A 22,944-nucleotide genomic window follows, 5' to 3' on the forward strand; every position below is an offset into this window, starting at 1 on the left:
AGAGGGGAAGGAAAGAGGACAAAGCAATGGAACATAAACAGAAAGGAAGGGAGGGGATAATACAAAAAGGAAAGAGGACAAGGAGAGAAAGAAGGATGGCTCAGATATGGCTCAAAATAAAGAACACACAGGACAGAGAGACAGAAAGAGAAAGAGATGGTGAAAGAGACGTATAGATGATTAATCTAGCAGTAGGAGTTCATTAGCTACTAGTAGCGAGAAGAGAGGGATGAGCCAACAGAGGAGGTGGAGGAACGAGGGACTTGCCCTTCACTTCCGTTGACCCTGCGCCACCTGTTTGTTTATCAATCCGTCCCTCTCTCACCATCTCACACCTTCTCTTGTCCTACCTCAATCTCCTCCTATCTCTCCTCCTCACTTTGCAGTGCCGTCTCCTCTACCATAAATTTTCACTTGCAGGCTTTGTTTCCCCTTCTTATTCTGTATGTCTGGTTTCATTTTAGTGTAATCTTAGATGACCATACTATACTAAAAACAACATCCATGGTGATGCCTGATTCAAAGGTGTGACATTTGCTTCCTGTGAAAACCACGACATTCATCATAATGATCTGTCACAGAAAAGCAACCAGTAAGTCCATGCCTCTGAAGATATGAGTAGATTATGCTGTATTGATTATTGATGAGGAAACAATGTACAGAGAATGAATGAAGAAAACAGTAATCAATACATTTTCTATTGTGCGATTAATTGTCAATTAATCGACAAGGGATTAATCAACAAGCTATTAGGTTAGAATGCAAATTTAAAAGGCGAGTAGATAGGAGCAGAAGGCCTCTCTGCTTCCGTCCTCCCCATGTTTCACCACCATTGAGACGGGTTCCATAAGAGGAAACGTCCTGTTCTGAATATATATCTGTCAGTTTGATCAATCAACATTGAACTGAGACTGTGATTATGGAACCAATGCCATAACAGTGACCTCCCAGAGACCCAACTGCACTGTTGTCCATCTTCACAATACCAAAAACATAAGCAAAGACTTGATTGGCATCTTTTGTGCCTCGATTTTTATGAAGTAAGGCATTACATATTAATGCATATTCTATTACATTTTGAGTGACATTGTGAGAGCCAGAACTAAAACAGACACATACTCCACTGGATTCTTGACCATTGTACTTATCATCACAGCACTAATAGTGCTGTTGGTTACCTTAGCACACTATTTTGTCTATAGGAACCAGAACTTTCAAAAATACACAACCAATATACAGCCAAGGGAAGCATTTTAGCCACCCAGAGACAGTCCTCTCTAAACACAAGCCCAGGGCTATAGTATTAACAGGCTTGTGGCCAGCATGCTGTTGAGCTAGTTAGTAAGCAGAATAGTCTGTGGCACAAGCTGGTGACATGACAGCCAAGCAACCAACCCGCCGCAGGGCAGCAACACACGCAATCCTCCACTCAGTTGGAAAATGCTTCTGATCTCTCACATTTCTCTAGCACATACACCGAGTGATGCACAAACACATTGAGGCTGCAGTGTGTGGATGTGTGTCATGCATTTTTTATTCATCTATGGACTATTAGACATTAAACTATGCACACTACAGAGAGTGTGTGTGTGTGTGTGTGTGTGTGTGTGTGTGTGTGTGTGTGTGTGTGTGTGTGTGTGTGTGTGTGTGTGTGTGTGTGTGTGTGTACAGTAGGAGCAGTCCATTCATGAGTAACCAGCACCACCCCCGCCACTCACACAACCCGCCCTCCCCCTCCCGCCCTACACCCTCTAGCCGCTAATGCAATACTACGTGTGACGTAGGCTCCTTACCCCTTTTTCTGGCCAATCAGAGCCCAGGGCTCAACACAGCACATACGCAAGAGGCATCGCCGGCCCACTGGCGCTCTTCACTCGCTCCCTCCCAAACATACACACGTGTGCGTGTGCACATGTGCCCTCTCAGGGGCGAGTCAGTTCCACATGCCTGCCTCCACAAACACTCCATATAAATCACGCTGCACAACTTGTGCACATGCTCACCTAGTGCAAAAAGTATAACAGTATCCACACTGCAGACATACAGACATTTTACATGCCAAAGAAACCTGATGATTTTAACAGCAGAAGGTGTGGTTTAAACCAGAGGTTGAAAGAGAGAGAAGGGGGGGGAGATTATTTTGATGGAGGACATAGAAAGAGGAAGATAGCCTGAAAGAGATGTGTGAACTCACTTGTAAGGTGGTAGTAGCAGAGAACGATACAGACACAGTGAGGGATTTAGAAAGAGAGAGAGAGTGAAAAAATATACACTAAATGAGAAAGCATTTGAGTCTCAGAAAGAGAGCGCTTATGCCCACACACACACCATGACTCATCTCCGGTTTCATACCGAGCGTGTGCGTGTGTGCGTTTGCGCGCGTGTGTGTGCTGTCACAACTGGGAACATTTAACAAGTCCCAAGACACTTAATTGATTCAAGACGGAAGCCTGTTTGTTTCATTTATTAGCATGATCAAGAAATAGTGAATGACTATACCTCTTGCCAATTTATCATAAACTAATAAAATAGGGGAAGCAAATGTCCTGGGGAAGATACCCAAGATGAATGGCTTGGCACTGCAGGTGCTCATTATAGCTACAAAATGATCTCACATGCAGCAAAGATGTGACCCACTGTAAAAGGCATCATACACGTTATAGGACGGCCCCCCTCCTCCCTCCCCGTTCAAAAACGCGAAGGTGAGGGGCGCATGAGCCGCGCGCAGCAGCGAGCGATAGAGTCCCGCCCCGTGCGCTCGGAGAGGCGACCATGAGGAGGTAAACAACGGCCACTCCCCCCTCCACGGTGAGCACAGCACGGAGCGGAGAGAGGGGAACGGAGAGGGAGAGATGCACTCATTCTTTTATACGCGTGTGCGTGATCAGCCTCCTAAAGGCAATAGGTCCTCGATGTATTCCCCTCGGCCGGGGGATAAATCAGAATGCACGTGCGCCACACTGGAAAACACTCTTGAGCCTCAAAGTTACCGACTTAAGTTTTTGCAATTCATCAATATGACGCTCATCTTCGAGTAGTCCTGAATTCATAGAACTTCGTGAGCGTTTGCGTGAGGTATTTTATGCATCGTACAGCCTAATGTGATAACCGCCTTCTGCCCTCGGACCTCTAGTTGAAATGTGAATTAGTATTGGTGATGTACAGTATTTGTGATGTACAGTGTTAGTGATTAACAGTGTTAGTGATGAACAGTGTTCATTCGGCTTTACGAGCCCCTCTTTGCTGTTATTCACCAATTCCCCAGCTGCGTCTGTGACACTGAAACTGTAAGTGACCCTCCACCCGGTCCCTAAAAGATAACGTTATGTTATGTTATGTCAACCTGCGCCTTCAAACTACCTTCTCCTTCAGCCGTGTTCTTCCTCTGGAGCCGCATGCACCCAGCCACATGTACCGCCGGGCACTGGTGGTGGAGGAACACACACGCACCGGGTACTGGTGGAGAGACACTCCACCGGGACTGACGACCCGTTTCAGAAGTGCGTGCATGCTACTCCCCCTGCTAACTAGCATGCGGGCTAACTGTACTTGTCTGAAAACACAAACCCCTCGCCCTTACCTTCATGTATGTGTGACCCCGTTCAGTCGGCGTGGAGCGGGGAAGCGTCCTCGGCTGTGGACGGCAGGCGGGTCCGGGGGGTTTAGGAGCTCATTTGAAGCCGGCCACATGTAGTTTAGAGCAGGACTCTGACATGCACGGTGCCCGCCTGCTAGCGCTGCTAGGCGGTGGAAGCCCTCCTGACTCCCCGGCGGTGACAGGACCGTCCCTCCGTCCGCCGTGACAGCACGTCACATCGGTCTGCGGAGACGTGGAGAGTCCGGATCCAGAGGTTAGGGAAAAGTAGGGACGGCCAGAAGGTATTTTCTCCGGTAAGCGGCGGTAGTCCGTTACGGTTACGCAGGTTGCGAGGTGCGCGCAAGATGTTCAGAAATCGTGTCGCATTTCCATAACAGTCCAAATATGGTGTGAACCCGACAGGTCTGGTCTCTGCGCCCCGACTGGTTTCCTCCCAGTACCGATGAAGGGCGAAGAAGAGATGCTTTCAGGGAAGATGACTCAGAAAAAGATTGCGAGCCAGTTTCGCAACGGTCCTCCGAAAAAACCCAGCGCCTTGTTTTAGTTGCTGGGTATGTCGCTCCTGAGCCCGACCTGAACACCGCTATCTGAACGAAAACCCCCGACCAGTCCCGCTTCCTCACTCAATCTACCGGTCCTGCTTCCTCACTACATCTACCAGTCCTGCTTCCTCACTAGATCTATCATCAGCCTGTGAACTCTTTTGGCGCCATATTTATGGCGTACTTTTAATTCCCAGCGCTGAGTGTGTGAGAGCTTCCTACTTCACGAAGACAGGAGAACGACGCCTCGAACAGGACGACACGGGGATAATATCATAATGTATTGCAGCCAGAAAGTTAAACACGTTCAGTTTCTTGTTTTTTTTAAACATGGAATAAAACGTGAACAGAAACAACACATGTTCAAAGTATTTTAATTATTATTTATTCATACGCTGACTATATGTAGGAATACAAAGATTGTTTCAGTATTACGACTATCATAAAATACCAAAAAGGTTGGTCATTAAAAACATATTTTCATCTTCTTTGCATTTGACCGTTTTCGTGTGTATTTTGGATTTCTAATTTGAAAGCTGAATGAATCTTAATAAATATATAGGCCCAGGGAAGCATATATACAACTGAGTGCGATAGTTGGTAGGCCTATACATAATCTACGATATCTTATACATTGTATAAGGTCTTATAATATATATATATATATATATATATATATATAAGTCACCTTAACATAAAGTTCTCTATAACCATAAAATGTTACTTAGGTTGTATTCTGCCTGTTTGGGACAAAATAGTTTAGTTAAGTTATCTCAGACTTCCGATGTCTTCTCAATGCAACGATAAGTCATTCATATTTATGATGTCATAAATTGTGCACCAATGTGGGCATTATGAACTTAGATGGAATGATGGAAATATGTATTTTAGTGAGGAAACATGAACACTGCATTATGGTAATAAGTTTAAACAATCTGCTACTTGAAAGTCCTTTTACCTGAGAAGTTTGCACACAGCGATTTAGACAAATTGGCATCAAACATTTCAATACCAAATAATAAAAATGGAATTTATGAACTAGAGATGTTAAAGATACATAATAAACACACGTTCTTACACAGAAGCTCACACACAGTTTTCTGTACATGGTGACCAGAACTCTCACATCAGCTGTAATTTTGTAATTGAAAGCTTGCATATGATGTCATATTAATATCATATTAATGTTGGCTTATGAAAGATACAGACGCAACTAAAGTATCAACATAGACCTTTGTATGTTGGGCTATACATAATCATATTCATTTTATAAAGGCTTATATATAATATATTTCATTTAGGAATTAATGCAACTTTTCAAATGGTCTTCATATATATTTCACTATAGCCATAATCCTTGAATGTTATTTGATTGTATCCAACCTTTTGAAGTCAGAATAGTTGAATTGATGTTCAAGATGGAACTAGAATGGATGTTCCAGTTCTGCTCAATAGAAGAACTGGAACCGCTGCAGAGACCAGAGAACTGAGGCACGCAGCGGCACCGCTTCCCATACGCAGAGAACGCAGAGCGCGTTGGGCCCCAAGTACCTGGGGGGGCCCCCAAAATTAAGGTTGATAATTATTACATTAAAATTTTTTAAGGTCCGGCCCCCAAAAGCTTAGCGGCTCTGGAGGCACGTAAAGGTCAAAGGTCATTCAGAGAAGTAAGTGGTACTATTGCACCCTGAAATGCAAGTGCTTCTACACACACACACACACACACACACACACAAGCACACACACATGCTTGCAGAAACACACACACACACATGCAAATCTAAGCCTGTGTGTTCAACAATTGGGCTCTCTTTATCTCCTCGTACTCAAATTTCCAAATCCATAAGGTCAAGATAATCCTCCCCCCCCCCCAACTACCAACAAACCCACACAATCACACACACATACACACACAGATATCAGATTGAAAAAGGCTCATATAATCCATATCAGGTGTCACTCAGAAACAGTAGAGGTGGGTGCTCTTCTGCATTAACATCAGGCAATGAAGAGGGTACGTGTGTGTGTGTGTGTGTGTGTGTGTGTGTGTGTGTGTGTGTGTGTGTGTATTGAGGTGTAATATGTGTATCCATATCGAGGGAGGCGGGAGTAAACTGCAGCAGTCTCCTGAATTGTGATGTCCCCCCAGGGCAGGTGCCCTGAGTCCACTGGGAGAACAGTGTGCGGCCTAGAGTCACTGTGTTTATGATAGCTAATAGAGCTCACCTAACAAGGACACTAACCTTTAGGGACGGGAGCCAGGCTGTCTTGAGTCAAACAACAGTAGGAGATAATACAGTATGGTGCTCGTTCACACTATAGGTGTTCAGGGGTGGTTGGAGTCCTAGTGAGCTCACTGTTATACGTAGGACACAATGATAAAGCTATTTCTCAGGACGTAATATTCAGAGATTTAAATCTAGATTGAACTATCTTGATTAAAATAGATCTCTATTTAGTGAGAAAACGTCAACACTGCAGACTGGTAATTAGTTCTGAACAATCGTCCTCATGAGAATCCGCACAGCCATTTAGAAAAAAATGAATATTTTCTATTTTCTATACAAAATTTTGTTTTAGTTAACAAAGTCATTCATTTATTTATTAAAATCTTTATTTAAGCCTTCAAGATCTTGAAAATCCTTTTTTATTAAGGAATGTAAGATCTGGAGAAGGTCAAGAGATTTAAGCCATGTACAAACACACACACGGACCCACACAGGTTATTACAGCATTGTGTGATTGCATTGTGATGCTGGCCCCAATCCTCAGATCAGCTGTAATTGGGCTAGAGACATCCCAAAAAAAAAACATTACACAATAGGTTGGGATGCAGGACCTGAAATAGCTAGCAAGGCTATTGCTGGAGGATCCCGACATGTCAAAAGTACTAGTTTTAATTAGTCTGGTTCCCAGGGGACACACTACATTTATCATTTGACTCCCCAGCCTGAAACATTTCAGAGCCCTTTGCTCTGATGGGAGCCAAAGTCACTGTCATGGCATATTGAGCCCTTTTCAAGCTCAAAGCCTTGAACACAGAACTTTACAAAGTTAGCATTGGAAATGTTCAAAAGTTTGATTGATGACAATAGAAATGTAATGATAAAACATATCCCTTTGCTGTATCATAGTGTTTGCTATGTTTTACACATTTTCCTTGATGATTACCTATTTGACAGAGACGTTGGAAGCTGACCACATTGTGATAGGTTAGACAAAGGCAAATATCATCATTATCATCATTTCTATGAAAGTATCATAGGAAGCTTGTTTTATCTTATTTTGACATGGATTTTGCTCTCTGGGATGATATTTAGTCGAGGGGAAAATACCTCAATTGATATAGCTATTGGATATAGGATACAATCAGTTAAACAAGAATAGGATTCCTGCCAACCAATTATTTTCCTCTACACAATTCAAAAACCCAGCAGAATGAAGTCCATGCCAAGGCGAGATAAAACCCTGTTTTACACGATAACCTCAATTAACACACCGCCTCATCTCCTGCTAACTGTGAAGCTTTCTGAAGCCACTTTGTTAAAAGGCTGCTCACACCTTTTGTTCAACATTCAGTTGCAACTGAATGTGAAGGAAATGGGAGGTGATTGCAATTCTAAGCGGTATGCCAACCACACACATGCACACACACGCACACACACTCTTAACAGAAAGGGCTACCTGTTGTCTCTGTCTCCCAATGATAGTGTTCTCCGCTTTCAAGTATGAGCACCCCGGCCCCACACACCACTCACACACCCACACAGAGACACACACACACACACACACACACACACACACACACACACACACACACACACACACACACACACACACACACACACACACACACACACACACACACACACACACTGCACTCCCACACAGCTCTCACTGAAAGGGTTACCTGTTGTCTCACTGTCTCCCAATTATAGTTTTCTCCTGAGGTAGCATACATTAGATGACTCATCAAAAAAAAGCCTGGGCCAAGGCTGGCTGGAACACACTCTATTATTTCAGTGTCAGTGTAATTTTCAAGCTGAGCAAACTAGAGAGAATGCAAGAGAGGGAAAGTGAGCGAGAGAGAGTGAGAGAGAGGCAGAGAAACAAGATAGACAGAGAGAGAGGCTATTAAAATTAATGGTTTGGTTCACTCTATAAAAGTTGTGACTTGGTTGGCTTGGAAGCCGCCCAACATATAGTGGACTTGTAAGTGCCGCTCGTGTTCGCTCTGGGGAACCTGAGAGGAGGGCTTTGCTGCAATTGTGTAAATGTGTGTGTGTGTGTGTGTGTGTGTGTCTTGTGAATTGTATACAGTGGGGGGGGGGGGGGGTTGGTTGACTGTCCTTGTGATTTGCAGTGTGTGCGTGCATGCATGCATATGTGTGTGTGTTTGTGTGTATGTGTCCTTGTGTATTTCTAGTAACTGTGTGTGTGTGTGTGTGTGTGTGTGTGTGTGTGTGTGTGTGTGTGTGTGTGCATGTTTTATTTTCTTCTCCAGTGATGGATGGTTTGTTGTGTATGAAGTTTGCAGACCCATCATGCATCTGTGAAAAACTCCATCCTCAAACTGTACCCAACTCTCTCTCTCTCTCTCTCTCTCTCTCTCTCTCTCTCTCTCTCTCTCTCTCTCTCTCTCTCTCTCTCTCTCTCTCCTTCCATAGCTCCCGATCTCTCTCCCAAGTATGCATATTATCACAAACCTCTGCAGGGATTCCCTATCATAATAAGCGTTCACAAGACAACCACAATGTAAACTGAGTGTTCCTCCATGCCTGATTGAGTGTGTCTATTTATGTCTGCCCTGTTTATAAACACAAGCACTAAAAAAAGTGTAGTAAGCAGCCACTATACACAATGAACCAAGATGAAACGTTTTGAAACGACATGTTTATCCCTAAGATAATCATATTAATAAAAAGTAAAACATGTTTGTGATGTGTGTGTGTCTTTACAGTTTGTTGTATTGTTAGTGGTGGTGGAGGGGCACATCATTCATGGCAAAATATTAAGTGTAATTCAATCAAATAAGTGTAATAATTAATATTCATCGAAGGTAAGGTCAAAGTCAGCATTTACCTTTTTCTGCCCGGGCAGCAATAAAAGCAAATGATCTGCAATAACAGTGTTTTCTAACCACTATGGCCATTATAGAAAGTGTTCAATGCATCAGATTTAACCATGTAACGCATGGCTGCTGTAGCCCTGGGAGATTCGTTTTTCGTTAAGGTGCAGAGGTGGCTATCAGAGGTGAAAAACAAAATTTAAAAATGTAGTTAAATGTACCTATACATCATAAATATCAGAATTTACAACGCAGCCTATAGGAAACATTGTCAAAGCAAAATATACACTTGACATAAAATGTTCCGCTTAACAGTACTGAAAGTAAGATTTAAGAGCTCTAATTTGTCACAAATGGCATAGCTATCCATCATCTATTAGTGAGTGAAGGGGTCTGTCAGAATATCTGTTGTGAATGGCGCGCCTGCCTTTGTATGAGACCATTTTGATTTTAGACCGTCTAATTTATGACAAATCAGGGCACCTTTTATTGGTTCAGGGAATTTGTCTTGCATGTCAATCACAATTGCCTGAATTCACTTCTCAATAGCTGTTTTTGATTTGGCTCAGTTGTTCCCTCATTCCCAGTAGTGTGAACACCATATGTAGTACACTATGCAGAGAGTTAGTAGGGGAAATCGGGACTATACTAAAAAATGTCGACACCATCAGTTATATACAGGGGGACCCAGGGGACCCAATGGACAAATTCCAACACAGTCGATGGCAGAGACTTCATCTTAGTGCTAATTGTATTTTTTGTCTCCCTCCCCGCCACACACACAGTCTACTCCCAGGTGTTCCTCCCTAATCGCTGCACCAGTGAGACCTGGTAGTGGACTAATTGAATCAAGACCAGGGTCGGGAGAAAAGGTTGTGGGAGGACCTTTTGGTGGCAGGGGCGGGGGGTTGGGGGGGGGGGAGGGCAGCCTGGGAAATGTGGGTGGGCAGAGGTCATTATTAATGGACATAAGTATTGCAGTGTGCAAATATCCTTTCCCTAACCTTTCCCACTCAACTAGACTGAGAATTGTTAGGTGTTTTATAGATTAGAAAGACATTGTGGTGCAGCATGCATCTGCAAATGTATCACGTCACACCTTAGAGTGGTATGTGTGTGCAATGAATAGCATGCAGTGGGGGGGTCCTGCCGTGTGTGTGTGTGTCTGTATCTGTGTGTGTTTTTTGTGTATTTTAAGGCAAAACAAGTGGCAATTTACAGGCTAGATGGATTCCACTGGCCAATCAGTGAAGAGATTCCCTGATTGGTCCAAAATGGGCCGGGAGCGGTCTAGAGTCTTAATGGCCTCATGCAGAGACAGGCCCAGCCAACTGGGTATGGAAATTCACAGAGCACATGTCAATCACTAATAGCTGATGGCCATGGTATTTCTAAAGAATTACACTGAGATAATAGCTATTAAATATTACGTCTCCACAGTACCTTTAATAGATTATTTTGGATAGGCATTTTCCACTGCTGTTGAAAAGATAATTGTGGGTTAATGACAAAAGGTTGGAGGAGGGGGAGGGGGCTGTACCACAGAGTGACAGCATGTCACATAACTGCTGCTAAAGGACGCAGCTACACTTTTTGACAGGCATAGAATATTGATCCAGCCCCATACGTTTGTCAGTCTACCTGCACCTGATATTCATTACTCCATTCACAGTAATGGGGATCACTTTTCTGTCATTTAAATGAGCCCATTTCCCAGTTTCAATTTCAACTTTTTAAATTTCATTTTCCCATCATTCTAGGTATTAGGAATTCTAGGATTATGGAGAATGCTCCTTTACCCTTAGGAAATGTGTATGTGTGTGTGTGTGTGTGTGTGTGTGTGTGTGTGTGTGTGTGTGTGCGGGTTGCCAAAACCAATTGGCTGGTTTGGCCGGCCAATAAGCCAATGCATTAAAGAGAGTGATAGCTATAGAGAGTTAATGAGAGTTAATCTATATTTTAATTGATTTTATTATAATTGGCTCTGTTGTCTTTTATGGTATCAACGGCAATGTATTTCATAAAACATGAGTTCATGTATTGACTGGTTTGTTACCAGTGTGCTATGACGTGTTTTGTTTAAAAACAAATATCAAATTATAAGCCTACCCCTTGCGTTCCCGAGTGTCTCTGTTTTTGGCCCGCATACAGATGCACTTTGACTCCATGATGCTCAGCATGGTGGTTGACTAAATGTTAGTGTAAGAGTCAGACAATAATTCAGTATAATTTATCCTTTTCTTGAATCATCATAACATAAGACAATTATTTTTGATCTAGTCCATACATGGGACCATCCATTTTTAAACATACACACATACTCACAATGATCGTGACCCACTGTCGACAGACGTGGTAGAGGGTAGGGTGTGAGATCCTTCCCTGATTTGTCCTGCCTGTCCTGAGTTCATCTGAGCATGTGAGGATGTTGCCCCAACCTGCCTTGATATTATAACTATGGTTTTCCATAAAGATATTAGATACTCTCAAGGGTGGTTAGCATGATCAAGCTCACATTTTGTAACTATATAAATTGTAAAATATGTGTCAAATTTGTAGTTTATCAAAACCAATTAATAATTATTACTAAATGTCCCTTTAAGAATTGATCCATGTGTGTTTGTGTGTGTATGTGTGTTTGTGTGTGTGTGTGTGTGTGTGTGTGTGTGTGTGTGTGTGTGTGTGTGTGTGTGTGTGTGTGTGTGTGTGTGCGTGTGTGTTCAATTGAAGGTTGCCATGTTGAAAGAAACGCCAGGAAGAGTACAATAGTGTGGTCTGTCTGTCTGCACCCCGTCTGCCTGCATGCCTCTGGAATCCCAACTCATAACAACCTACAAAACCACAAAATCAAGTTTGTATGTTTAACACATTTGCAGAAAACTCACCAGTCGTGAACACACACAGAAATTACACGTTTGTGTGTGTGTGTGTGTGTGTGTGTGTGTTGTCTGTGTGTGTGTGTGTGTGTGTGTGTGTGTGTGTGTGTGTGAGATGTACAATTGTGAGTCTTAATACCAAAGAAGAGTGTTGTTTGCATTCAAGCCGAGACATGGTTGTGCACATGCACGTGTGTATATGTGCACAGATGCTTGTGTGTTTGTGAGGGAAATATGCGACAAAATGCAGGGGCCTGCAGCTGTTTGAATATGCGATGTGCGTGTGCAGAGATAGGCATGTGAGTGCGTGTGTTCTTATTCTTGTGCTACCATACCATAGCTATGTATGTTTGTTTACTGAAGAGAGTTAAAAGTACACAGTTTCTTTCTCATCTTATTCCTGGAGCAAATAGGAAGCGAATCAGGTGAAGTGTGTGAATGCATTATGGAAGAATTAATTTTTTCTCCCCCTCAGCTGAACAACAAACTGGAAATGTATGCAGGTAGACCTAGCTCACCAGCACCTGCTGGTAGGATTCAGACTGTAGGCTGCTAATGAATATGAAAAAAAATATTAAGGAATAAATAGTGCGAAATGCAAAAATGCAAAAAAAAAACATTATAATTTTGTAGTATAGTACTGTATTTATGCTGTGGCTGTATTTTAATTAGTCACACAAGACATTCATTTGAATAGTACATCTATCTGATATCCTGCTGATTCTGTTTGACATTGAAGAATGTTTTTTTGTCATACCGATATTAAAGATATTAAAGGGGTGACATCATGCTTCTTCGACTTTTCCCCCTGCCTTTAGACTGTTATATGAAGTATGTGTATACATGTTGAATGTCTGCTAAGCTAGAAAAATCTATGTCCGAGCAAGGGGGAGTATTCACACCCACCGAGAACACCCCTCAATAAGTGTGTGAAACAGCTTGTTTGTGCTCAAACTTTACTTCCTTAATAGTGTGACTGCAGTGGGCGGTGCTGAAGTGTAGAAGTCGTGCCTCCCGGCTACCCGCAGTATTAACATCTTCTCAGGGGTGTGAATTTTCTGACTGATGTGCAAAGTGTTCGAACAATCGCAACAGAGTGGGCGTGCTGGCCAATCACAGCAGACTGGGCTACTTGGGAGGGGGGCCTTATGCAGTCTTCAAAATGCTCTGAGTTTCCGAGAGTTTCGGAGGTTGGAACCTTAAGCTTGGAGGAAAGTGCTTTGAACACTGTTGGATCTGACTTTTTCGCTCTGAGTTTCGTGTCGATGTAATGCTACCCGAGTCCTCTGAGTTCACGTCACAACAATGGCTGCCCATTTCGCTGTGTGTGTGAGATTCAGGCTGAGAATCGGGAGGGTACGCAGGGGTGTTGAATGTACGATGTGAATTGAGGGCTATTATGCTATTATCATTGATAGACTAAAGTGAACTTGTGGCCAGCACTAAGAGGCAAACTTAGCACCCATTCTAACATTTGCATAACAAAGTCAAAGTCAAAGTCAAAGTCGGCTTTATTATCACTTCACATGTACCAGACATACAAAGGAATGGAGAAGACGTTTCTCCCTATCCCACAGTGAACAGATTACGATACATTATAGCACACAATTATAAACATCACCTGATAAATTATACTTGTTGTTGTTATGAAGTCTAGTCTCTCAAACAATCAGTTTTTCCGGTTTTATGTCATGGCCTACAAACTTCTGAGGGGCGTTTCCTGAACACTCTTATTTCGGAAGAAGGGAAGATTTACGTGAAGAAACATAAGAGCTTCCGAACCTCTTAACGTTTGGAAGACCGCATTAAAGCAACATGATACAAAAGAGAATGTTTTTGAAAGATGCTGAAATTGGTTTTTCAGAAATGTATGTGAGTGTGAGAATAATAAGGGGTATTTTTTTACACACAGGCATGTAACCCTATTCTAGTAGTACCCCCAAATGCAATTATTAACCCCTTAAAAATCATTATATGGGATCCTTAATATTGACATATAGATCGTTATATACTAATTGACCACAGGATGGCGCTACAGGGACTACACAGAGAGGTTTCCGGTACGCCTTCTTAGAGCAGGAAGTGGAATTTCCTTCGCTCACCCACAAAGCAGCTGAAGCAAAGATGGCAGCCACCGATGTTCAGGAGTTTATTCAGCAAAACAGAGCTTTAGCCGACCAGGTTGAAAACCATCGTGGTATTTCAGAAACCAACAAACAGTGGGACGCTAGGCGGGAGTTCGTCCTTCGAAATATAAACGACTTTGAAGAGGCGCAGATCGACCAGCTGCTGGCTCTGTCCATGGTGTGGGCCAACAACGTGTTCATGGGCTGTCGGTATGTCAACAAACAAACCATCGTGCATCCATGCATGTACGTCTATCAGCCCGGCTGAAATGAATGAATGAATGAATGAATGAATGCATGCATATATACATGTTGCCACTAATTAAGCTGCATCAATAAAAATACATACTATCATCATATATATTATATCATCTTTTGAATGAAATCAACTACATATGTATGGCATACATACATGCATGACGCAAGTAAGTATACGGGATTTCATTCAAAAGATGATAGCCTTTTAATCGTACGTCTTGATCGTGGCATTTTAAAAACTATTCCAATGAAACCTTAATCATACATGTGTGTATCCATTGTGTGTGATATTTCCTTCAGGGAATTTCATGTAAATAACCGCATTCTTTTGAGTTATCTCTCCATCCAATTTATTAATATGCTTTGAAATTGTAGATATAACACCGAACTTCTGGACAAAGTAAATGAGATGGCTGACGGCATCGTGGTGGAGGATGCCCCGGTATTCAAAACAAGAGAAGAAATTATGAAGAAAGTGGTACGTGTGAAGTCATACGTATTCCCCACAATTAACATGTTTTGAACAATTTAATGAATGCAATGTAATGACTAACATGTCCGTTTAATGCTGTAGGGTCGATGACCTGAATGGATGAAGACCGCTGCACTGTCTGGTATCAATGACAAGAATGAAGAGTAATTGGACAATAATTACGGTTTTAATCAGTTATCCTGAAGATAACCTATCATATGTGGCTCCTTCTCAGATTTGACATGGTGTTAAATCTTTGTGTTAACCTACAAACATGTCTTTTTTTACTGTTTTTATTCATGAAATATTGTTCAGAAGGTGATGACCATACTTTGTATAGCATTGTTGTCTATACGTTACTGTCCTTCGGCTGTACCTAGTAAATAAATGATTTCCATGATTTTTCTCAAATATTTTGTTAGCAATGTCCAATGCAGAAAACCTTACTTTCTGCAAGAACATTTGTTTAAAAATTTATAAAATTTTTGTATAAAGCTTTTCTTGTCAAGAATGTAACCTATAAAATCTGAACACTGGAACAGCAGTGAGTCTTTTCTAGTGGGTAGCTAACATGTGATTTGAATTGATCAGATGCCAAACAACTTCTAGTTTTCCTAGAGATCACTCTTATGTATTTAACTTTTGGGATACACTGAACAGGCAATGCATCAAGCAAGTCGAGTTTGAAACACACTTCAACTCAAAGTCTGAAAAATGAGATTTTATTATGTTTATACAGCATATTGTCATAAGTATACATTTAAAATTTAACGTTTCCATAAGGAAATCCTCCACCTTATAGCATATCCATTTCTTTTCAGATGAAATATCACTAGCCACAATGTCCAGCTCTTAGAAAATGTCAAGCTTTTCTTTAATTGTCTGCAAATGTAGATCTTGCTCCTACACCTCACTGCTTAATAGTCCAAAGGAGGAACAATTTAAAATTTAATCAAATAGGATTGCGGCCTGACCAGCGTCAATTTCAAAAAGCTTATCCGGAGATGAAAGCAAAATGAAATGGTGTTAAACGTACTTCATAAATGAGTGAAGAGTAATTACCAGGTGTAATGCCAATTTCACCTGTAAAATATAGTTATTGTATTTATTTGAGACTTACACTATTTGTTGAACTATACTTAAGAGTGGGCCAGTCCCTCAGTTCATCGGACAACCAACCTCCTAGAAAGTACAGTCACGTTTGATTATTTTGCATTCTAAAATTAAAAATAAATGCTCCAAAATTAAAAAACATCTAAAGCCTAACAGTATCAAACCAACCCAACAAGATATATTACAAATTCTGTTAGCAATAACTTATTTCACATCATGCAATAAAAATATAAAATAAATTCCCCCCTTTCCCAAACACACACACACACACACACACACACACACATGGTTCCTTAAAAGTGTAGCTGAGCAAAGTGTCCCAATGAGTTTTGGTAGATATCTGGATCCCGGCTTGTTTTTTTTACCACAGGCCTTAGAGTCATTTTAAGTTGCCATTTTCTTTATTCCAATGAGGCAAAATGAAACATGGGAACACAGGAGTAGCTGAAGCATCGAGGCAGAGAGAAAGAGAAGAAGCGAGAGGAAAGGGGGATATCTGCAAGCCTCTCGTGTTTTAAATGTCCACCCAGCTCTGCTCCACGATGGCAGACACCCTCTTCTCATACTCCCTCTTGTTCTCCTGGTACAGCTGGGCAGCCTGACTGTTGGCTGGGCTGTTGGGGTTGGGTTCATCCAGCAATGACTGGGAGAAAACATGGGTGAGACAGTTATCTCTAGCTCTCTTTTTTGCCTCGAATTAAGCAGTTTCAGTTGAAATCATCAATGGATGATGTCTATTGACTTGCATTGAAGGTTTGGGTTCCCCTATAAACTTTGTTCTATCCGAGCATGCATACGAAAATAGTGTGTCCCACCACTGTGCAACAGACAAACACTTGTTTCAATTACAAGACACAATTGTACCAACCTGAATAGAGGTGAGTATAGATGACACATCATAGGTGGGGCTCCAGCGATTCTGCAGGATGTCTAAACATATACTTCCATCTGCGTAAACTGGAGAGCATCACAAGGGCCACGTTAACATCACCCTCCCAAAAGGTCCTCAGGATCAAACTCCCATTAATTCCACCATAGGAATCACTGTGATGTGCATTGTTCACAGTAGTAGAATTGATGCATGCATTTCAAGGACCGTTAATCAGTCATATGCACAATAACAACAGTGGACTAGCAACCTTCCGGTTACCAGCCTACCGGCCCTCTCATAAGCAGAACAAATGAGAGAATCCCAGAGTTGTGTGTGTATGAGGGTGGGCGTGTGTGTGTACCATTTGGGTGGAACATTCTGGAGACAAACCGCACCGTCGGGGGCTTGTTAGGGTACTCTTCTGAGAACTCTATCACCAGTTTAAACGTTCCTATAGTGTGAGAGAGAGAGCGACACACACACACACACGGCATGATGGTGTACACATAAACTGCCCAAACTGAAAAAGGTCCAAAGAGCTGAATCTATACACCCTGCTCTCATATTTTCTCAGACATATAAGGAAACGTAGGCCAAACAATGGCAACAACTAGGAGTTCCTACAGTTTGCTCAGTGGGAAAAGCTGGAACGGCTGCAATATGGACATGTATTGAGTTTGTGTGGTTCTTTGCAGCTGAATATGGAGCCAGGCCATTGTGGAAGGTGCCAGCACTGCAGACCAATCAGAGGCAGCGGATGACTAATGTAGAAAACAGTATGGAGGCCTGACTCGGCACTCTGCAGCTCCAGCTCCACAGACCCCAGCACCAGGGTCTCTGCTTGCCAGGTTTTTGAACGGCTAACGGCCAAATGTCATACAGGTACCGCGCGAGTGTAATGATACGTGTGCAAGAATACATGTGCAAAAATACACGTAAAAAAAAACAAGGCCCAACGCATTGTGTGGAAACAAAAGTATTGCATTGGATTGAAGCTCATCTTACCACGGTTTGGCTTGACGGCTCATGTTACCCCGGCTAGTACAGTGATCGTGGTGGCTATCGGGGACTACCAAAACACTGGATTTGGGTTGTTCAACAGATTTGTTTGCAGGCTAGAGCCGTCAAAAATTGACCTTGGTGTGATCATGCTTGTTCATAAAACCAAATTATTTCACTGACGTGGGGAAAATCCCAACAAAAAAGTGTTTAATGTAAAAGGCCTTGTGTGATTGTTGCGAGTGTGTCGCAGAAAAGCAGTAGCAGGTCTATGCATTCAGTAAGTAAAGCTTTATGCTCATAAAAAAAAGTGAAATATGATTTTAATTGTTATATATTTTCGTATTGCAATGTTGTGCTATGTCATTTAATAAATGTAATAAAAATGTACCGGCCAAGATGGCCGTCAAGATTGATATTTATCTGACTTTGGAAAGCATCCATTTATCCTTATTAGTGAGTTTAGTCATTCATATATTCATGTTCACTCTGCATGGGTAGTCTGCCTTTTGTGTCTTTTAACTGAATTAAAGGGGTGATATAATGCCACCAGGTGTGCGTGTGATTAGCAATTAAAAGCATTTTTTTCCTGTGTTTTAGTTTTAGTAAAATAGGTTAGAAGTGGGAGTGTTCACCTAGATGTATGATGGATAGATAAGCTAAATGTACTACAGTTGACTAGGTAGGCTGGTAGACTGATCTATCCAGCATACATCTAGGTGGACAAACCCACTACAACACAGGGATTTTCAAAGGGCTTGTAATGGCTAATCACCACACCTGGTGGCAAAATATCACCCTTTAACAATATGATGGCCATTTGAGGGATAACTGAAACCCAGAGCAGTAAACTTACTGATCAGTAAACTTATTGCTCTGGGTTATTCGCTGATAATCAGCATTATTCACTGATACTAACCAACAAACCATGTGACATGGAGTCACCCACTTCAAGTGCTTAAATTAAAACACTAAACTTACCGTCTTCAAATGGTGTTGCCACAGGCCTACAAAAGGAGGGCGAGATATAAAAGAGCGGGAGACAGAGGGAGACAAAGGATGAAAGGAGAGAGTGAGAGAGAGCAACAGCGAATTAGATCCCTGTGGCATGCACTTAGGCATCGACCCATTTGAAGAACAGAACAGTAACAGTTTACAGAACAGAATAAAAACAATTGGAAGAACAGAACAACACTAACAGAAGAACAGAACAACAGTTAGTTTTCTTGATGAGGTCCATTTCAGACAGACACAAACCCACAGCCTGTACTCTATTGGCTCTTCACCTGATGAATGAGCCGCTGATAACAGCAGAGAGGCTGATTTGTTTTTGTTCTTCTACTTGATTAGATCTCCCTGGCCCCATTATGGTTTGGTTTAGCTCTACAGTCTTTCGAGATGAAAGAAATCAATACAATTAATAATTGTCAAACTGAGAGCTAGGCATCATAAGCTACATTGACACGTCTGTGTGCACTCACTCCCCTGCTGGGTTTTATCTACCTCCTGCTCTCCTCTATTCTTTGTTTCTAAGGACACAGATACAGATTCAGACCACAAAGTGAATCGAGGAATAGTTCATATCTTCCTCGGTTCACTTTGTGACTATCTTCCTCCCTTATTATTTATCCTAGTGGCCCCTACCAGCCTCAAGCCTAGCATTGGCAAGATCACACCCCACACAGTATGTACAGGAAAAATAAAAAGATTTAACTAGACTTACTCAAGTCTAGTTGGGGCCGTTGGTGCACACACATGCAAACATTTCAATTAACTGAATTAATTAACCTGTTGTGGTGATGCTGCAAAGGATCAATTTTTTTTAATTATATGAATAATATTATAGTTTAGTTTATTTTTAAATAAGAAAAGCATTGGACCAATAAATGGTTATAATTAAACTGCTTTCTTTTCTTTAAAAAAATAAAAGGCGATTAGTTAGTTAGGCATTTTACAAATTTCGATTTAGTGTGCCAAGCAAATTGATGTCTAGTTTTATTTAAAAAGACTGATCTCCCATCCCTGCTTCATGGGCTCCATCCTGCTCGACTATGGAAGGAGAAAAGAGAGATCAGGAAACGGGCTCACCCGAAAATAACCGCGTTCCATAGCATGATGTTGTTCTCTGAAGGCGCCCCACTTACTCCCGTAGGAGGGTCTTCTTGAAGTCTGGTGTAGGGTGGTGGTGGTGGTAGGGAAGGGAGAAACTGCACATTAATACAAACTCCAACTCCAACATTGTACCAGCAAGCCTAGCATGACATGAGAGGGCTAGGGAGGACGCCTTTAATCCAAAGAAATCACTGTCTCACAATGCCTAACTGTTATTAATGTGTTGTGTTTTTTTTTTTTCTATTCAGCTGTCTCTATGTGTTGTAGGCCAGGCTAGGTAACCATCAAACATCAAGAACATGTAGCATGTGTAGCTTCTAATCCGTTTAAATGAAGGTTACTATATAAACGTTATTGGGTTTTCAACATGTCACTATCATGTTTTCATCTGATTATCTGATCTGGCACTGTTATCCATCAATTGGCGAAGGTCCACACACACACACACACACACACACACACACACACACACACACACACACACACACACACACACACACACACACACACACAATAAAGCAGCCCTTGACAGGGTTAACAGCTTGCTATAATTATAGATTGACTTGTTTCCGCTGCTATACTATACTGTACTATACTATACTATACTGTACTATATTAACAAGACCACATATAGTCATGTCTACCAACTAGCAGGAAGCGTCTTGTATTTACCCCACAACAGTAGATTCATCGTCATTTTAGATCTATATTTTCATCGTGAGCCATGAAGCGACAACAACGAAGTTGCTCATCTGACAAAAAACAGCCTCTCTTTCCCAGGAACTGAACCTAAGCCCACAAATTGTCAATGCACCATCGTTTAGCGCTATGCTAGGCGAGCTTAAGATGCTAGCTCTCTGGCTAACCGGAGCCAAACACACCACAAGAGATGGTCTTTAAACGTTACGTTACCTCTTAAAATCCCGCATAAGCCGTCTTCTAGCAGGGGTGGACATGATTGAATCCAAAATGAACTATATATCGACCAGAAAATCGTTAGAAATACAAAGTGAAAGGGGATCTTCTTCAACTGACACCCCTTTCTTCTCTCAAAACAACTGGTTGGCGTGCTGCTGTCGTGACGTCATGCGCGCACACTTTCGAAGAAGCGCGTAGGCGACTGGGACCTGCGGACAGAACTACGGTCCTCTCCTCATATGGCCCCTCAAAGAACTACGTTCCTCTCCTCATATGGCCCCTCAAATGACTACAGCCCTCTCCTCATATGGCCCCTCAAGGAACTACAGCCATCTCCACATATGGCCCCTCAAAGAACTACAGCCATCTCCTCATGTGGCCCTTCAGAGCAGCTGCAGGTCCATGAAGGCATCACTGCCTGGCTTGGTGAAGCTGAATTCCTTCTCATATGTTTTTTTTTAGATTGATTGAATCCCATAGAGTAGAGACATCATATACATTAGTCTGTAAGAGCCAATAGCTTAAAGTGGTGGCGGCAAGATGGGCGGCCTAGCGATGGCATATGGAATGAGGTCCAACAACATCTAAACAGTTGTTGGAATCCATATTGAGCTCAATGAGTCCATTGTTCACAATTATTGTTTAATTAATAAATAATTATTAACCTGGAATTGGAACGACATTGGAAGACATTCCAGCTCATAACCGGAGGGTAATTATGAATCAACTTGATGTAACATTGATCATATTTTACCACAATATCTTTTTCAGTCACAGGATGATAGATTGAATATAGAAAATACGTTTTTCCCTATACCAGGGTTTACATAAATCAGTAAAATCATATTTTATTGATTATATGTTATGGAGTTAAATTCTGTGTATTCACTTATGTTCTTGGCTGTTGACTATTTAACAGTGGCAGAACAAGAGAAGAAGGACTGGCAAACATGCACGGATGGCCACTTTCTGGTCTCCACGACGTAGCTGTGTATCTTAGACTCACTGTAGGCGTATGGGCATTACACACCCCAGGGCTGCACAGCAGGCATCAATAGACCACAAAGTCACATTTTGCTATTGTGAAAATCTAGGCCAAAGTGAGTGAGATTGCAGGGCTTTGTCCCGGACACACATAAGCCTGCACAAAGAGAACCAGAGACAAGGTTTATGAATAGATGTTTTGGTAATGGTTCTGTTTGTAATGTGTGAAGACCTTCTGTGAAGAACCAGTTGTTCTGCTGGTCAGGGGACTGAGTGTGCCATAAGGGATTGGGTTTCATGCAGCTAATCACTTCATTCAATCTGTTGACATGGCGATGAAGCACAGGGCGGGAGATTAAGAAGAATATGAAAGAAGGGACACAGGTTTATGTGATGATTGTTTGAATGATGATGGTTGCATTCATCAATAAAACAATAAATAAACAAATAAATAATCAAACAAACTTATTAACTAATTTTTAAGAATTTCATCTGCGCTAACTCAAAGCATTTGAGAGTGAGTCAATGCCAACTGACCAGGTATGCTTGATTTATGCCCATTTAGATAAACAATAAATGGAACATTTATGTAACTATTCAGCATGATGTATCTTCAGGTCTGTTTACTAGTAACGCTCCTTGTCCTCCAAACCCTTCAATCTCCTTTTCAGCTTTGTAATGGAGACCATGGTGTTTGTCATGTCACATGCATCTAGTTGCTAATGTGCTGACAGATTAATATCCATGGTAACCAGATGCTATATGTGGCATTAGAGCTACAACAGGGGACCATGACATGTCAAATGACTGTCACTGCCAACTGACACAGTTGATGATATGTTTAAATATAAATATAAAAAGGCGGGTGACTACTTAGTGATGCAAAAGGTGGACTTCAATGTCAAAGGCTGTGCATTGAAATATTTCAGCTTTTCCCTGAGTAAAAATATAAAATAGGAAGTCAATATTTGTAAACATTTTAGTGCGAAGATTATTCATTATCATAA

The 22,944-nt window shown here is 41.7% G+C and overlaps 3 protein-coding genes across 4 annotated transcripts in view; 1 reads left to right on the plus strand and 2 right to left on the minus strand.

The window, feature by feature from the left end:
- Positions 1–4,335, minus strand: part of jade2 (jade family PHD finger 2) — a 128,042-nt gene extending 123,707 nt beyond the window's left edge. For both annotated transcript variants that reach the window (XM_084474620.1, XM_084474619.1), the window contains exon 1: positions 3,581–4,335. In XM_084474620.1, coding sequence (XP_084330746.1) covers positions 3,581–3,586 — 6 coding nt within the window. In that variant the 5' untranslated portion in view covers positions 3,587–4,335. The remainder of the gene's footprint in view (positions 1–3,580) is intronic.
- Positions 4,336–14,193: 9,858 nt separating this feature from the next.
- cdkn2aipnl (CDKN2A interacting protein N-terminal like) lies at positions 14,194–15,452 on the plus strand. Its single transcript, XM_084473757.1, has 3 exons — positions 14,194–14,420; positions 14,844–14,946; positions 15,043–15,452. The coding sequence occupies exons 1-3, from the start codon at positions 14,209–14,211 to the stop codon at positions 15,049–15,051; spliced, it is 324 nt and encodes a 107-aa protein (XP_084329883.1). The 5' UTR covers positions 14,194–14,208; the 3' UTR covers positions 15,052–15,452.
- Positions 15,453–16,352: 900 nt separating this feature from the next.
- On the minus strand, positions 16,353–21,115 carry ube2b (ubiquitin-conjugating enzyme E2B (RAD6 homolog)). Its single transcript, XM_084473945.1, has 6 exons — positions 20,948–21,115; positions 20,012–20,092; positions 18,905–18,930; positions 17,286–17,375; positions 16,922–17,010; positions 16,353–16,696 (listed from the first exon to the last, which is right to left on the minus strand). The coding sequence occupies exons 1-6, from the start codon at positions 20,989–20,991 to the stop codon at positions 16,568–16,570; spliced, it is 459 nt and encodes a 152-aa protein (XP_084330071.1). The 5' UTR covers positions 20,992–21,115; the 3' UTR covers positions 16,353–16,567.
- Between the last annotated feature and the right edge of the window lie 1,829 nt (positions 21,116–22,944).

The sequence above is a fragment of the Micromesistius poutassou genome, assembly GCF_964030765.1.
Source record: "Micromesistius poutassou genome assembly, chromosome: 10".
NCBI classification, from domain to species: Eukaryota; Metazoa; Chordata; class Actinopteri; order Gadiformes; family Gadidae; genus Micromesistius; species Micromesistius poutassou.